This window comes from Bos javanicus, chromosome 8, assembly GCF_032452875.1.
Source record: "Bos javanicus breed banteng chromosome 8, ARS-OSU_banteng_1.0, whole genome shotgun sequence".
Classification (NCBI taxonomy): domain Eukaryota; kingdom Metazoa; phylum Chordata; class Mammalia; order Artiodactyla; family Bovidae; genus Bos; species Bos javanicus.
In genome coordinates this window covers 73,336,695-73,353,878 of record NC_083875.1, presented here as the reverse complement: position 1 = coordinate 73,353,878, position 17,184 = coordinate 73,336,695, and the positions used below count along the sequence as shown (strand labels likewise).

The following is a 17,184-nucleotide window of genomic DNA, read 5'->3' as shown; positions in this document are numbered from 1 at the left end:
ACTGTAGCCTGCCAGGCTCCTCTGTCCATAGGATTTCCCAGCAAGAATCCTGAAGTGGGTTGCCATTTACTCCTCCAGGGGATCTTCCCGACCCAGGGATAGAAATCATGTCTCCTGCATTGGCAGGTGGATTCTTTACCACCTGGGAAGCCCTGGGATTCCTTGCTGTTATATGCAGAAGGACAAATGTCTGTGCATTTCATCTGTGGGCAAAGCAGGGTTTTGCTTTCACCAGTTGCTTAAAGGGGTTCGGGACCCCTAAAAGGTTAAGAAGCACTTTTTGGGATTCAGGTGGGTGGTTACATTGGAACAGAGACACAGGAGGAAAGAAAGAGAGAACCTTCCAGTTCACGCAGGTAGTTTAGAATCAAGTCCTTGGTTCAGCTACAAGTACCCAGAAGGTGGTGATGATGTTCTGTTTTTCAATATCTGGTGTCATTCTTAACTTTTCCCCTGGAGAGAGGCTTTCTGGCCAGTGGGTACATGGTGGCATGTGGGATCTTAGCTCCCTGACCAGGGATGGAACCAGTGTTCCCTGCACTGGAAGTGTGGAGTCTTAACCACTGGACCAGCAGGGAAGTCTCCAGCATCAGGTTTAAAGGAAGCAAAATAGGTATCCAGACCTGGGGACTTAGACAGCGGTACCACCCCCACCCCCCACATACACAATGGTGTTAGCATGACTGTATTACTACACTACCTCCGTAAAAGGTTTCTATCACAATGCTTTCTTAGAAAGTTAACAGGTAACATTACTCACACTTGAGCTTAGTTTCTGAAATTCCTATGTGACTTTTTGCATGATGGCAGGAGCAGGTGCCATATACACTGACAAATATTTTTCAAAATGATCTTGACAATTATCTCCTCAAATTTTTACATGACAGTGGGTGACTGACCTTTTGTGACCCTTCTACTAAAAATGACCCAATGTCATATTGTGTTGGCCTCCTACTGGGCATGGAAAAGGTTCACAGCTCTGAGGATGTGGACCACAGAACAAGTAACTCTATGAAGAGAAGATGTCAGAAGACATCGGAAGCATGGACAGTCTTCATGGAAGGCAGAGTAACCGAGAGGGGAAAGGGAAGCTCGATTAAGGACATGAAGGGTCCAAGGAGCAGCAAAAGGCACACAGCAGAGAGGGCTGCAGACAGGGGTCCTGAGCCCCCTATTAAGGATATTCTGGAGAAATACTGATGATAGCTTTTAGATCTCATCTTTCTTCATTTTTAATCCAAGCAAGGTGTACCTTCCCCTCGTAGAAAACATCATTTGTGCTGACTTGCTTACACTTAAAACACCATTTTCATGACCACTATGCTCAGCTCCTCTGCAGGAGGAAAGACATCTTCTGATCCAGACTCACCAGGAGATCGCCCAGGCCCTCGTAGTCAAAAACTTTGCTCTCGTATGTCTCCGCCAACTCTTTGCTCAGCTTGATTGCCTTCTCCCACATCTTCAGAAAAAAAGAAAAGGAGGGTTACAAGTGGAGAACAAAGCAGTCATTGATCCAGCAGCAGAAGCCATTCCGGAGTCACTGGGCAGTGACTAAGGAGTCAGGTGGGTTCAGTTTCAGTGGATATTTCCCCACATGCCTCACTGCTAGGATCAACTAACCCTGGTTTCTGACATTATAAATCCACTGTACCTTGGCTGCTCTGCCAGGGGGCATTTTCCATTCTGTTTGCAAGAACATGAAGAACACCATGTGTCCCCCCAGAAAGCAATACTTAGTTGAAAGAACAAAGCACTAAAGACCACTGAAAGAGGAGGGGAACCAGTTTTGAAGCTTAGGTCTTGGGAGCATGGAAGTCTTGTTGGAGGGGAAGGGAAATAGGCATGGGCTCTGGCTCTGGGCATATGCATGTGTGTTTCTTCTGAGTTAGGCTGTTTGGGAGGAGGCAGGGGTATGAAAGTCTGACTGTACTGTTGTGTGGAATTTGGGAAACTACTTCTCCAATTCAGGGCACTGATTTGCTGTTTATAACTAAACTACCTACTTGGTCAAAGACAGCTTTAGGAAATGCCTTAGAAAAGTGGTCCCCAACCTTTTTGGCACCAGGAACTGGTTCTGTGGAAGACAATTTTTTCATGGATCGGGGAGGGGGTTGGTTTTGGGATTATTCAAGTGCATTACATTTCTTGTGCACTTTATTTCTATTAGTTATTACATCAGCTCCACTTCAGATCATCAAGTATTAGGTCACACAGGTTGGAGACCCCTGCCTTACAGCACTTATGACCAAGCAAGTTACAGCCAAATGCATATATCTGGCATCTGAGGCTAGTATCCCAGATTGATGAGCCTGTGTTCACTCTGGCTTTTCATAAAATGCCTCTCAGCTGGATACTATTAATAGCAGCATCTGGACATGTCCCATTTCAGTCATAACCAGGCACTATGGTCCATTGCTTCTGGCTGCTGAAGGACTGTATGTGCAGTTCACACAGACTTGTACAACACTTTAAAATGAAATCTTCTAAGGCCATTTGCCAAATTTGTCCCTTCTGCAATCTCTGGGCCCGGACCACTCAAAAGGCTCTGAAATGTGCCAAATGGAGACCATTCCAGCTCAGCTAGAACTGATGCAGGAGGCCAGTCAACAGTACCATGGGGCCCAGTTCACTCCTTATTCACCAAATGCTAAGCTATAAGAGACAGGGAGACAGCCTAGCGGAGAGGTTCTCAAAGTGTGATCCATGCCTGGTCTCTGGGAGTCCCCAGGACTCTTTCATGGGATCAATGAGGTCAACACCATGTTCTTAATACAAATACTATTTGCCTTTTTTTCTTTTCTTTTCAATGTTTATGTATTTGTCTGCATCGGGTTTTAGTCGTGGCATGCAGAATCTTTAGTAGTGCATGTGGGATTTAGTTCCCTGACCAAGGATTGAACCTGTAGCCTCTGCGTTGGGAGCATGGAGTCTTAGCCACTGGACCACCAGGAAGTCCCTATTTGCCTTTTTTCAATGCTCATTCCCTTATGAGTCTACAGTGGAGTCTCCCAGTGGCTACAGGACGTGTGATGTCACAACATATTGGATGTCGAGGCGGATATTCGAATCCTGCTGTTTCTATGGCGCCAGATGATAAAGAGATTTGCAAAAATATCCTGTCACTTACTTTTTTGGAAAATACGGTCATTGTTTATAAACAGATATGATTTATATTAACAGGTAATAAGCTTACTATTGTTAAAAGAAAAAATATTTTAAAATTTTGTTTTAATTTCAAAGAATATAACCATTAATGGACATAGCCCCCATGAACAAAAGCTCTTGAGGCTCTTCAGTGATTTTTAAGCGAGTAAAGGAGTGCAGAGACCACAAAGTCTGAGCAAATACACTTGTTCTGTGCACCTCAAGTTATCTGTAAAACAGAGATAGGATCGATATTACAGGGTTAGAGCAAGAATTAAATTAGAAACAGTCTGGAAATCACCCAAAATAGTAACCTGCACTAAACAGGTGGTAGTTATTTTATCATTATATTTATTTGACCTATTTATTTGATCAACAGGTTCCACTGGTAAAACAGTGGCAGCTGAAAGTGGCAGGCTCTTAGAGAGTCAAATCTGGAAATCCTTTTTGTTGTGGTAGCATTTTCTTTCCCCACTACCTAAGCGTTTTCTTTTCTTTTTCAATTTTCAATTTAAAAGCCTTCCAACTGGATATGTTTTCTCCAGATGATCAGAGATTCCATGACTTGGTGGCCCTGTTGATACATCTATTTTACTTTCCCTTGTAGGATTTAAGTTGCTTGTTACATGTAGTCTACGATGTGAGGCAAGCAGTGACCTAGGGATGGAAAATGCCCCAGGTGTCAGCCAACAACATCTTAAGAATGCACTGATAGTGATGGTACCAGCTCCTGGCCTTCAGCAGTATTTAAAAGGTACAATTATAAAAAAATAAAATAAAATAAAAGGTACAATTATGGCTATGAGAGTGGGGCTCTGGGCTGTTCACTGTATTCTCCATTACATTAAGTGTCCTCCACATAAGTGATCCTTATTTATTGCCTTTCTTACCTTGGGCTTCCCTGGTGGCTCAGAGGCAAAGAATCTGCCTGCAACTCAGGAGACTGGGGTTCAATCTCTGGTCAGGAAGACTGCCTGGGGAAGGGAATGGCAACCCACTCCAGGATTCTTGCCTGGAGAATTTCATGGACAGAGGAGCCTGGAGACCTATAGTCCATGGGGTTGCAAAGAGTCAAAAATGACTGAGTGACTCACACTTTCTTACCTTATTTTATCAACTCATTTTCTCACCCATTAAAAATATCCAGCCCCCTTTGAATTCAAAGATATACATGGGAATAGTAAAGATTAAGTTTGGGGTCACTGCTGCATAATAAAAATCTGTCTGGCTTTTGTCTTGAGTTCCTGGTAGGGAGCTTCTAAACTCTTGAATCTCCCCAGTGATAGAAGTATCTTTGTAGTTCACAGTGGACCCCTCAGGAGACATGGGAATTGATACTGAGGTGACTTACGGCAGGCACGCAGATGGTCTGAGAATGGGGACTGGCCTTGCCAGAACCAACATCCATGTGATTTATGGGCGGCATGGGGACCCCTGCTCTTGCAGCTGGCATCTGAAGTTTGGGCTGACTTGCTGGGAGCTGTGCCCTTAACCTGTAGGCCCTGCACTAACTCTGGCTGGTAAGGATCAGCAGTGTAATGTAGTAAGTGTGGCAGTCATTTCCCCCTTTGCCCTCACTCCCCCCCCAACACTGACCTTGCCTTTGTCAAAATATGATATGATTTCTTGATATAGCTTCTCTTTAAGCTCTTGCTGGGTGTACACGTAGTAACTGTCCCTCTGAAGCAAATGGGGCACACAGGGCTTGTCAGACCACTGGAAAACACACAAAGGCAACACAAGAGATGAATGCAGTGCCGTTCATTTAATTAATTAAAGGGGCGAACGCAAACAAACATTCAACTGGAAACCTTCACAGAAATATTTGTACATATCTGATTTATCCACGTTTTCAATGATTCACTAAACACAAAAATTGCATACACACACACACACGCACACAGCAGCTTCAAAACAAACAAGTGGCATGCCAAACGGACAAATACTGAAGGCATTCCATGAGGGTCAGGAATGAGGCGAGGCTGCCAACCAGCATGACTGTGGTCTTGCTGGAGGTCACCATTCATACAACCAGGTAAAAGAAAGATATCAAAGCATAAAAATGAAGAAAAGGGGGTTAAAAAAAACTATCACGTGAAAGCAATAATTGTATTTTTCATAATCAATCTCTTCACAAAGGTGCCTACTAAACACCTACCACAACTGATGAGAGAATTAAGTAGTGGGATTAAAAAATAACATATTTGGAAATAATTTAGAGATAATTAAGATAACAGAAGAAAAGATACCAATAAGAATAAATTCAAAATGACTGGATATTCAGGCACAATCATGCAAAAGTACTTAATGCCACTCAACTGTACTTATTATACACGCATACAGTAGTAAATTTTACATTATACGTATTTTATCATAATTACCTTAGAAAGAGAAGATATCTAGAGATTAACATAACATCTACACAGAAAATGTTAACACACCATGGGAAGGCACAAAAGCAGATCTGAACAAATGGAAAGTCATACCATGCTTTTGGATAAGAAAGTGCTATTTCATAATCATGGAAATTCTCCCTAAATTAATTTTTAAATGTCATGATTCCAAAGTCCATATGCAAAGATAAACAGAAAGGAATAAGGTGGAAAACTCTGAAAAAGAAGAGGAATAAAGAGTGACTAACAGGTCATAAAACATGCTGTAAAGAATTGATAATTAAAACAGTGTGGTTCTGGTGCATTATCCAACAGACACCCATGCAAAATACATAAAATCTAGAAAGAGGTTCCCTTGACTCTCCATATAGTGATTCAGTACATGATAAAGATGAGATCTCATACCAGTGATGAAACTGAACGTTCAGTAAGCAATATCCTTACTGAGCAGCACTATACAGGGGAAGAAGTGGCGTCCACACGTGCCACCTTACACCAGGAGAGGAGAGTTTAACTTTCTGAGCAGCAAAAATGAAAAGATCTACAGTCACTGGGACTTCCCTGGTGGTCCAGTGGTTAAGAAACTGCTTTCCGATGCAAGGGACGCCAGTTCAATCCCTGGCTGGGGAACTAAGATCCCATGTCCCACAGAACAAATAAGTCTGCACACCACAACTACTGAGTCTGTGTGCTCTAGAGTCCATAATCCACAAGAGAAGTCCCCACAACCACAACGCAGTACAGACACTGGAGTGTCTGATCACCCCACAGTCAACAAGCTTTCCCCTCTAATCCAGTAAGTTTTCTGGTGCCCCATCATGAATATGAACTGTGAATGGCTGACTTGGAGCAAGTGGTCAAGCAGAAGACGTCAGTTTTTAATTCCAAACCTTAGAACAATGTACATGTATTCTTTAGGTATAAAACAAAATTGAAACTGTGTAAGAAAATTCATTGCTAGGGACAAAACTGGAGGCAGGGAGATGTAGAAGGAGGCTAAAAATGGAAATTTGGACCAGGATAGCAGCAATGGAGATAAAGAAAAATGGATAGGGTGGGGAGTGTAGAAGAGACTTCTGCACCCCCATGTTCAGAGCAGCATTACTCACAAGAGCCACAGTACAACTTAAGTGTCCATCAATGGATGAATACAAAGGTGGTTTATACACACAATGGAATATTACTTCACCATGAGAAAGAAGGAAATCCTGCCATCTGCAACAACATGGATGGAGCTTAAGGGCATTATACAAAGTGAAATAAATCAGAGAAAGACAAACACTGTATGATCTCATGTATATATGGCATCAGAAAAATCGAGACTTGTAAAAACAGAGTAGAATGATGGTTACCAGGGGCTGGCAGGTGGGGAATAGGAGAAAGACTGTTTAAGGATATAAACTTGCAACTAGTAGGTAAATAATTCCTGGAGATTTAAGACTGTCACATAAATTTTCTCAATTAAAAAGAAAAGATGGCTTCCCTGCTGGCTCAGTGGTAAAGAGTCCACCTACCAATTCAGGAGACACAGGTTCAATCCCTGATCTAGGAAGATCTCACATGCCTCAGAGCAAGCAAGCCCATATGCTACCAACTACTGAGCCTGTGCTCTAGAGCCCGGGAGCCGCAACCACTGAAGCCTGTGCACCCTAGAGCCCATGCTCCTTAACAAGAGAAGCCTCTGCAACGAGAAGCCAGTGTACGGCAAGTGGAGTGGCCCCTGCTCGCCACAAGCGGATAAAAGCCTGTGCAGCAACGAAGACTCAGCACAGCCAAAAATAAATAAATAGATAAATAAAATTCAAACATTTTTCAAAAAGAAAGTAAAGTGGATAAAGTGAGGGCAAGTCTTGGACAAAGGGTCCATGATTCTTGCTTGTGGAGAATGTGGGACCATGTGAGTAAAAGATGATGTATCTTTTATTAGATGGTGTATCTTTTATTAGATGGTGGTGCCTTTTAGTGAAATGGGGAGAAAGGAGAGGAAGGGACGAACCCAGAAGGACAGTGGAGGAAACAGCTTGTGTTACTGACATGCTAAGTTCAAGGTGTCTATTAGTCATTTAGAGATTGATGTTGATAGAACAGTTTATATAGAATCTGAAGTTGGAGGAGCTGTCAGAGCTGGAAATCATTATTTGAGATTGATAATGGAGAGATGTATTTATATCCATAGCACAATATACTTTCTCAGTGAGACAGGTAAATAGGAAAGTACTTCTACAGTTCTATATTTATTTACAAGTCACTTCTCTGCAGTTTTACATATTTTTAAAAACATATGGATCGATGTGCATCTTTAAAAAAAAATTAGAGTGTATTAGCAGCCTGAAAGGTGTGCTCTGCTTCCTAAGGAATTTTAAATAAATGATACCCACTCCTATGTTCACAGCAACATCATAAACAATAGCCAAGACATGGAAATGTCAACTGATGAATCTAGACAATATGTATATACAGTGGAATACTACTCAGCCTTGAGAAGAATGAAATAATGCCATTTGCAGCAACATGGATGAACCTAGAGATTATCATGCTATGTGACATCAGTCACTTAGAGAAAGACAAATACTACATGATGTCGTTTACATGTGGAATGTGAAATACGACACAAATGAACATATCTATGAAACAGAAACAGACTCACAGAGAGAACAAGCTTGTGGTTGCTAAGGGTGAAGAAGGGTAGGGGAGGGATGGATTGGGAGTTAGGGATTAGCAGATGGATATTGTATATAGGATGGAAAAACAACAAGGTCTTATTACAGCGTGCAGGGAGTTATACTTAATATCCTGTGATAAACCATAATGGAAAAGAATATGAAAAAGAATGTGTGTGTATATATGTGTAAATGTGTGTGCATGTGTATATGTATATAAATGTATAACTAAATCACAAGAAGCAACAGAACTGGACATGGAACAACAGACTGGTTCCATGGTCCCCAATCGGAAAAGGAGTACATCAAGGCTGTATATTGTCACCCTGCTTATTTAACTTATATGCAGAGTATATCATGAGAAATGCTGGGCTGGATGAAGCACAAGCTGGACTGAAGATTACCAGGAGAAATATCAATAACCTCAGATATGCAGATGATACCACACTTAAGGCAGAAAGCAAAGAAGAACTAAAGAGTCTCTTGATGAAAGTGAAAGAGGAGAGTGAAAAAGTTGGCTTAAAGCTCAACTTTCAGAAAACTAAAATCATGGCATCTGGTCCCATCACTTCATGGCAAACAGATGAGGAAACAATGGAAACAGTGACAGACATTATTTTTTTGGGGCTCCAAAATCACTGCAGATGGTGACTGCAGCCATTAAATTAAAATACGCTTGCTCCTTGGAAGAAAAGTAATGACTGACCTAGTCAGCTTATTTAAAAGCAGAGACATTACTTTGCCAACAAAGGTCCATCTAGTCAAAGCTTTGGTTTTTCCAGCAGTCATGTATGGATGCGAGAGTTGGACTATAAAGAAAGCTGAGCACCGAAGAATTGATGCTTTTGAACTGTAGTGTTGGAGAAGACTATTGAGAGACCCTTGAACAGCAAGGAGATCCAATCAGTGCATCCTAAAGGAAATCAGTCCTGAATATTCACTGGAAGGACTGATGCTGAAGCTGAAACTCCAATACTTTGGCCACCTGATTGGAAGAACTGACTCAGTTGAAAAGACCCTGATGCTGGGAAAGATTGAAGGCAGGAGGAGAAGGGGACGACAGAGGATGAGATGGTTGGATGGCATCACCAACTCAATGGACATGAGTTTGAGTGAGCTCTGAGAGTTGGTGATGGACAGGGAAGCCTGGTGTGCTGCAGTCCATGGGGTAACAGAGAGTCGGACATGACTGAGCAACTGAATTGAACTGAAAGCACCTTGCTGTATAGAAGAAATCACCACAACATTATCAATCAACTATACTTCATAAAAGAAACTTAAAAGTAAGTAAATAAGTAAATGAATAATAATGGACATTTTCCCAACCTTGGTCTAAGTAGCTCTGCCTATTTAGAAGGTATACAAATACTCTTGGATAAAAGGGTCCTCCCTGAATAGGAGTTTTTCCCATCAAAATCATGACACGTACATGACGTGGTCCCACAGGCTGGACGGCTGACATAATGCCTCCCTGATCCACTCACCTGCAGGAGCTCGGCATGTAAGAGGAGTGTGTAGGCAGCTTCAGTGTAGTTCTCACAGTCCCGGTGCAAGTCTCGCAGCTTGTACAAGTACCTGGTCAGAAGGGGAGAAAGGAGGTATTCTGCCACTGGGGAGTTGATGGGATACTCGGCTCATGCCACAGCCAGGTGGCAGGAATAGTTACTTCCTAATCCCATAAGGCAGCAGTCCCCAACTTTTTTGGCACCAGTTTCATGGAAAACAATTTTTCCATAGACAGGGAGTGGGGGATGGTGGTTCCAGGTGATTCTCATGAGGAGTCTGCAATCTAGATCCCTCACTTGCACAGTTCACAGTAAGGGTCAGGCTCCTATGAGAATCAAATGCCTGTGCTGATCTGACGGAGATGGAGCTCAGGCAGTAATGGAAGCGATGGGGTACCACTGTAAATACACATGGAGCTTCATTCACTGGCCCACCGCTCATCACCTGCTGCACAGTTCAGTTCTTCACAGGAGGTTGAGGACCTTGCTTTAAGTCTTTGTGCTGCTTCCTGTCTTTCCTAGTCCATCTGTTCTACTTGGTATTCTTCGTTTAAGGTAGTAGTGTTTAAATTTGTTTTTCATGTCTCAGACCTCTTTGGGAAGCTCATGAGAACTAAGGAATCTTTCCCCAAGAAAATGCATATGCTTTACATCCAAGTTTGTTCAGGGCTTCCTGAACCCAGGGCTAACAGTCCTTGACAGAGGGTGAATTTCATGTCTTTGCCTGGTTAGCTGGCTGGAGTGTCCTCCATCCTTCCCTGACACAGTCCTCGCCCTGCACTTCCTCGTGTACTGATCTAAAGAGTTTACCTTTTCAGAAGGATGGGAACACATCACATACTATTTGGTGTCTCTCAAAGCATCATGGATGGTGTTCAGGTTTATCATTGCTTGAAAAGTAATTAACAAATCCATGACATAAACAGCAAGAGCAGAAATTTCCTTTGGCTTACCTTATGTAGATGTCCTCTCTCTTCTTTTCTTTGTAAAAATTCTACAAAAAAAGACACAAAATACAATTATAAATCAGTTATTGATGAGCTTGCCACAAAAATAGTCAAACCGCTAGCTACACTTTTCAACAGTGTCATTTTTCCAAAGGCTTTGTTCTTTCCCTTTAATACACCCACAAAATAAGGAAATGGCAGCATTTTGTTTTGGGTGTCTTTTTTTGGCCATGCTGTATCACTGCAGATGGTGACTGCAGCCATGAAATTAAAAGATTCTTGCTCCTTGAAAGAAAACCTATGACAAATGTAGATACAATATTAAAAAGCAGAGACATTACTTTGCCAACAAAGCTATGGTTTTTCAAGTAGTCATGTACAGATATTGAGAGTTGGACCATAAAGAAGGCTGAGTGCTGAAGAACTGATGCTTTTGAACTGCGGTCCTGGAAATACTCAAGAATCCCTTGGACTGCAAGCAGATCAAACCAGTCAATCCTAAAGGAAATCAATCCTGAATATTCACTGGAGGGACTGATGCTGAGGCTGAAGCTCCAATACTTTGGTCACCTGATGTGAAGAGCTGACTCATTGGAAAAGACTCTGATTCTTGGTAAGATTGAAGGCAGGAGGAGAAGGGAATGACAGAAGACAATATGGTTGGATGACATCACTGAATCAATGGACCTGAGTTTGAGCAAGCTCCAGGAGATGGTGAAGATCAGTGAAGCCTGGTGTGCTGCAGTCCAAGGGGTCGCAGAGTCAGACACGACTGAGCATCTGAGCAACGACAAGGTGGTATGTGGGATTCTAGTTCCCCAACTGGGGATAGAACCCGAGCCCCCTGCATCGGAAGCACAGAGTCCTAACCTGGACCCCAGGGAAGACCAGGAAAAGTTTCAGTTTATAAAAAGAAAAGTTGAAGAATTTTTTTAAAGACCAATGTGAGGAAAATCGAGGTGAACAGACAACAGGTCATAATACCCAAATCACTTGATACTCTGTTTTCTTAGGGAGTCAGAAATGGTAGGTATTTTGTTTACATTCAGCAGAGGAGACGACAGCTGCTAAATCTCTGAGGTCTTTGGTCCCAGTTATAATTCTTTAGGAAAAGGCAAGACCACAGGGTTCTACCACTTTGAGGGTTTTATGGACTAATTGTCTACTCATGGTATATTGCTTCTAGTGCATTTTCATCTGTGTCTGATACTTTTCAACAAAAAAGCAATCACATAAAAAAAGGCAGAGAAACAGTTTGAGCATGGCCTTCTGTAAGAGAGCTGAGTCAAAAGCTTATGTTGCATTTTCCATTCCTGTTTCTATATTTATCCTCAAGGTCTGAGGCAGTTGTTATCTGTGAGTTCAAAGCTGAGTTAGCCATTCCAATTATCTTTTTTTGGCCACGTGGTATAGCTTGCAGGATCCTAGTTCCCAAACTAGGCATTGAACCTGAACCCACAGCAGCAAAGGTGCTGAGTACTAACCACTGGACTGCCAGGGAATTCCCTTGGCCATTCCAATTAGACTCAGCAGGACACATACTTCAGAAAGGTTGTCAAGGGAGACCCTTGTGTCTGCCATATTTACTTAGAGCTGTGCAGTCAGGGGACTGTGCCCTCTTGGGGACCCAGGGATGTGGTACATACCAGCACGTTAACAGTACAGCTCATGCGGTTTTCCTTGCTCTCGTCATGCATGATGATGGTTCTGTAGTCCAGGAGATTCTCTAAGAGGCTGCTGACCAGGAGTGCGAATACTTCTCCGGAACTGGAGAGGTATTTATGTTTCCGGCAATGCTCTAGGAGCCTGGGGGGCAGAGGAGGAGACAAAATGCCTTGTCCCACACCTACATCCCAGCACCACCTGTGAGTGCTGCCCAAGGTCCTGGCAGCAGGTGGCGCTGGACCAAGAGACACACATCATGACTCCAGGTTATCCTATCCTGGAGCCTTCACTTACAAGGCTCTTTGCTGTTACTCAAGTTCTGCATTTTCTTTAGGTCTGCAGCTCAAGCCCCACCATCACTGAGAATCCCAGCCCATGATGCCCTTCTTTGAACTTCTATTTCTAAACAGAAGTATTTCTATTTCTTCTGTCTATACCACAGAAATGAGAACCTTTGCCCAAGAGGTTTGCGTGTACTATCTGATTCCTCTGGTCATTTGAAAGGATCATCTTTTTCCTGTCTTTATTCTCAAGCATCCTGAGGGAACTCTGGAGTGTCTTGGAGTAATGCCCAGCCTAGAGGAACCTAGGAACCTAGTAACATCCAGACATGTGGCTTTTCACATAAAAGTGTTATTTTTCAGGGAAGAAAGGCACAGGTGTAAATAAGTAAACAGAAGTTAAACTTTTGGTCTAAATTATCTCCCTCTGGACCCACATAGGAGCTTCTTAGATTAGACAGAAGAAAACTTGGTGAACAGGACAAAAAGTGGGTTCAAAGCACTAGACTAGACTCTGAAATTATTCTTGAGCACTGAAGATTTGTGCAGTCATATTTTTCTGCATTCATGATTCAAAACGAATGAAGGAAAAACAAGATCTGTACGTGAAAAGTCACGATTTTTTTTAAGTGTAGTTTTATCATTTGTAAACACTGTGGTTATGTGTTTCTGTGTGTGGGTTAACTTTAGCATTTAATTCCTGTACGAGATCAAAACTGCAGAAGTGATAAATTGAGAGGTTTGAAGCTCAAATAGGCAGACCAAACGGATACAGGATGAAAAGATCAACCAATGTTCTTATCACCCATTACAAACAAAGTAAGACAGATTTCTAGAACTTCAAAATATAGACAAGTCATCAGTTCCATTTCTGAGCATCCTCTGTGCAGATTCCTTAGAAATTTTTTGAAAAAAAGAATAATAGAGTTGGGAGTGTCACTGTCCTCAACTCAGTCTACTGCCTACCACTTCCCCAAAGCAGGTAAATCCAGAAATGATCTAGGCACATATTCCATCAACAGTTGACCGAGTTTGCCATTATCATAAGAGTTCAGCGAACACAAGAAATGAACAGTTAGGGTAGTTAGAACCTAGGATGCTAGGGAAATCTGCAGGTAATAACAGCAACAAACACCAGAACAGCCCACATTTATCCAGCATGAGCTCTGCGACAGATACTATGTGAATACATCATCTCATTTAAATCCTCACCAAAATACAGATCCTATTATTGTAGATGACCAAAAAAAAAAAAAGGCATCACATAAATACAAAGTCAAAATCCTAGTATGTGGAAAAAATGGGATTTGAAGCACAATCTTTAACTCTAATATCTAAGTGTTTCTTAAAATTCTTTAATCCATCAATTAATTAATTTATGGCTGTGCTGGATCTGCATAGCTGTTTGGGGCTTTCTTAGTTGTAGCAAGCAGGGGTCAGTTACTCTCTAGTTGCGGTGTGAGAGCTTCTCATTTTGGTGGCTTCTCTTGTTGAGGAGGACAGGCTCAAGGCACAGGGGCTAAGCAGTTGTGGCACACAGGCTTAGTTGCCCCTTGGCACGTGGGATCTTCCCAGACTAGGGATCGAAGCTGTGTCCCCCGCATTAATAAGTAGATTCTTGACCACTGGAGCACCAGGGAAATCTTATCTGAGTGTTCTGAAACACTGTTTTTATATTGTTTTATAAAACGCTATTTTATATTGTTATTCCATACATGCAAAGGGTGCCAGAGTAAAAGGGCCAGAGGGTGCCAGAGAGGGAGGGAATGGATGAGCTGAGTTAGGGATGGAAGGAGGGAAATGAAAAGGACTGACAATGTACCTAGTGTTCCCAGACATCCTTTCCAGGGCATAAGGTATTTTAAGGGGACCTTGAAAAGTTTTCCCTTCTCCTTTAAATGACTGTTTTGAAACCATAATTAGAGGAGCTAGCACTTTTGTTAAACTTCAGCAATTCAAACACTAGGAAAAATATCACCACTCAGTCGATCTCCCCCTCTCCTCCATCTGCCCTGTTCTTGAGGGCCAGGCTAGCCAGGAAAACATGAACATCTGACTCACAGCAGATAATAAATGGCAGCAGTGGATGGTGTCAACTCCACGAACCTCACGGAAAACCAGTGTGGTGGTGACCCCAGCGATGCTGAGACTACTCAACTGGTCTGTAAGTGCAGCAGAAGCCCGTTTCGTCCATCACTAAATGATGCCGTCAGCTAGAGATTCTGTTTCTGAAATACTCACAGTTTTTCCAGAAGGACCTTGTATTGTTCGTCTCCTCTGCCCCCTTCTACTTCCTGGTCCAGCTTTGTGATCAACTCATTCTCAAACTGAAAGCAGCCAAAATTTCACAGAACGTCACAACCTCAGAAGAGGACAGGAAAGACATACAGCCAACATTTCTAGACTAGGACCCACCCCTCTACTGAATTGTGAACTCTCTTCAATATACACAGAGGATGATCACAGTTCACATCACTCATTAATAATGCACCTGCTAGCTAGCTAGCTTCAGTTGTGTCCGACTCTCTATGACCCCATGGAAAGTAGCCAACCAGGCTCCTCGATTCTCCAGACAAGAATACTGGAGTGGGTTGCCATGTCCTCCTCCAGGGGATCTTTCCAACCCAGGGACTGAACCTGGGTCTCTTATGTCTCCTGCATTGGCAGGTGGGTTCTTTACCAACAGCACCACCTGAGAAGCCCAACAATGCACCAAGGCCATGTCAGCATTTTCTAAAGCTATCTGGCGTAACTTTGTCCTTTGCTTTATAATTGCAGAAAGAAAACTAGCCTAAATATTATTCTATCACAACTATGCATATAAAAATAGCTTAATGGTTTTAACTTTCCATTTTGGTTCCTGTTGAAGTCTTTGACAATGGGATTGCTTTTGCGGAGCTTCATAGCTGCAAAATCTTCCTTTTGATACTAATATACTATGTATTGATAGATAAGAAAACTGAAGTACGGGAAAAGGTATCAGGCAAACTAAGATCTCCAAACTAAAGACTTCAAAAACTAAAGCTTAATCCACTGTAACAGCTGTAAGAGACAGGATTAAAATGCATAAAGTCAAATTTTTTTTTTTCTCTAATTTTATTTTATTTTTAAACTTTACATAATTGTATTAGTTTTGCCAAATATCAAAATGAATCCGCCACAGGTATACATGTGTTCCCCATCCCGAACCCTCCTCCCTCCTCCCTCCCCATACCATCCCTCTGGGCTGTCCCAGTGCACTAGCCCCAAGCATCCAGCATCATGCATCGAACCTGGACTGGCAACTCGTTTCCTACATGATATTTTACATGTTTCATTGCCATTCTCCCAAATCTTCCCACCCTCTCCCTCTCCCACAGAGTCCATAAGACTGTTCTATACATCAGTGTCTCTTTTGCTGTCTCGTACACCGGGTTATTGTTACCATCTTTCTAAATTCCATATATATGCGTTAGTATACTGTATTTATGTTTTTCCTTCTGGCTTACTTCACTCTGTATAATAGGCTCCAGTTTCATCCACCTAATTAGAACTGATTCAAATGTATTCTTTTTAATGGCTGAGTAATACTCCATTGTGTATATGTACCACAGCTTTCTTATCCATTCATCTGCTGATGGACATCTAGGTTGCTTCCATGTCTTGGCTATTATAAACAGTGCTGCGATGAACATTGGGGTACACGTGTCTCTTTCCCTTCTGGTTTCCTCAGTGTGTATGCCCAGCAGTGGGGTTGCTGGATCATAAGGCAGTTCTATTTCCAGTTTTTTAAGGAATCTCCACACTGTTCTCCATAGTGGCTGTACTAGTTTGCATTCCCACCAACAGTGTAAGAGGGTTCCCTTTTCTCTACACCCTCTCCAGCATTGATTATTTGTAGACTTTTGGATCGCAGCCATTCTGACTGGTGTGAAATGGTACCTCATGGTGGTTTTTATTTGCATTTCTCTGATAATGAGTGATGTTGAGCATCTTTTCATGTGTTTGTTAGCCATCTGTATGTCTTTTTTGGAGAAATGTCTATTTAGTTCTTTGGCCCATTTTTTGATTGGGTCGTTTATTTTTCTGGAGTTGAGCTGTAGGAGTTACTTGTATATTTTTGAGATTAGTTGTTTGTCGGTTGCTTCATTTGCTATTATTTTCTCCCATTCTGAAGGCTGTCTTTTCACCTTGCTAATAGTTTCCTTTGATGTGCAGAAGCTTTTAAGTTTAATTAGGTCCCATTTGTTTATTTTTGCTTTTATTTCCAATATTCTGGGAGGTGGGTCATAGAGGATCCTGCTGTGATGTATGTCGGAGAGTGTTTTGCCTATGTTCTCCTCTAGGAGTTTTATAGTTTCTGGTCTTATGTTTAGATCTTTAATCCATTTTGAGTTTATTTTTGTGTAGGGTGTTAGAAAGTGGTCCAGTTTCATTCTTTTACAAGTGGTTGACCAGATTTCCCAGCACCACTTGTTAAAGAGATTGTCTTTAATCCATTGTATATTCTTGCCTCCTTTGTCGAAGATAAGGTGTCCATATGTGCGTGGATTTATCTCTGGGCTTTCTATTTGATTCCATTGATCAGTATTTCTGTCTTTGTGCCAGTA

At 42.0% G+C, this 17,184-nt stretch overlaps 1 protein-coding gene and 1 long non-coding RNA gene across 4 annotated transcripts in view; one reads left to right on the top strand and one right to left on the bottom strand.

Moving 5' to 3' along the window:
* Window positions 1–3,946, top strand: part of LOC133252890 (uncharacterized) — a 38,135-nt gene extending 34,189 nt beyond the window's left edge. Inside the window, exons 2-3 of the long non-coding RNA XR_009738117.1 lie at window positions 1,329–1,563; window positions 3,752–3,946. This is a non-coding gene — a long non-coding RNA (uncharacterized LOC133252890). The remainder of the gene's footprint in view (window positions 1–1,328; window positions 1,564–3,751) is intronic.
* The window catches only part of DOCK5 (dedicator of cytokinesis 5), a 283,905-nt gene that overhangs the window by 38,603 nt on the left and 228,118 nt on the right, over window positions 1–17,184 (bottom strand). For all 3 annotated transcript variants that reach the window (XM_061425870.1, XM_061425871.1, XM_061425872.1), the window contains 6 exons: window positions 14,837–14,922; window positions 12,296–12,455; window positions 10,656–10,696; window positions 9,682–9,772; window positions 4,741–4,860; window positions 1,370–1,459 (listed from right to left, as the gene is read on the bottom strand). In XM_061425870.1, coding sequence (XP_061281854.1) covers window positions 1,370–1,459; window positions 4,741–4,860; window positions 9,682–9,772; window positions 10,656–10,696; window positions 12,296–12,455; window positions 14,837–14,922 — 588 coding nt within the window. The remainder of the gene's footprint in view (window positions 1–1,369; window positions 1,460–4,740; window positions 4,861–9,681; window positions 9,773–10,655; window positions 10,697–12,295; window positions 12,456–14,836; window positions 14,923–17,184) is intronic.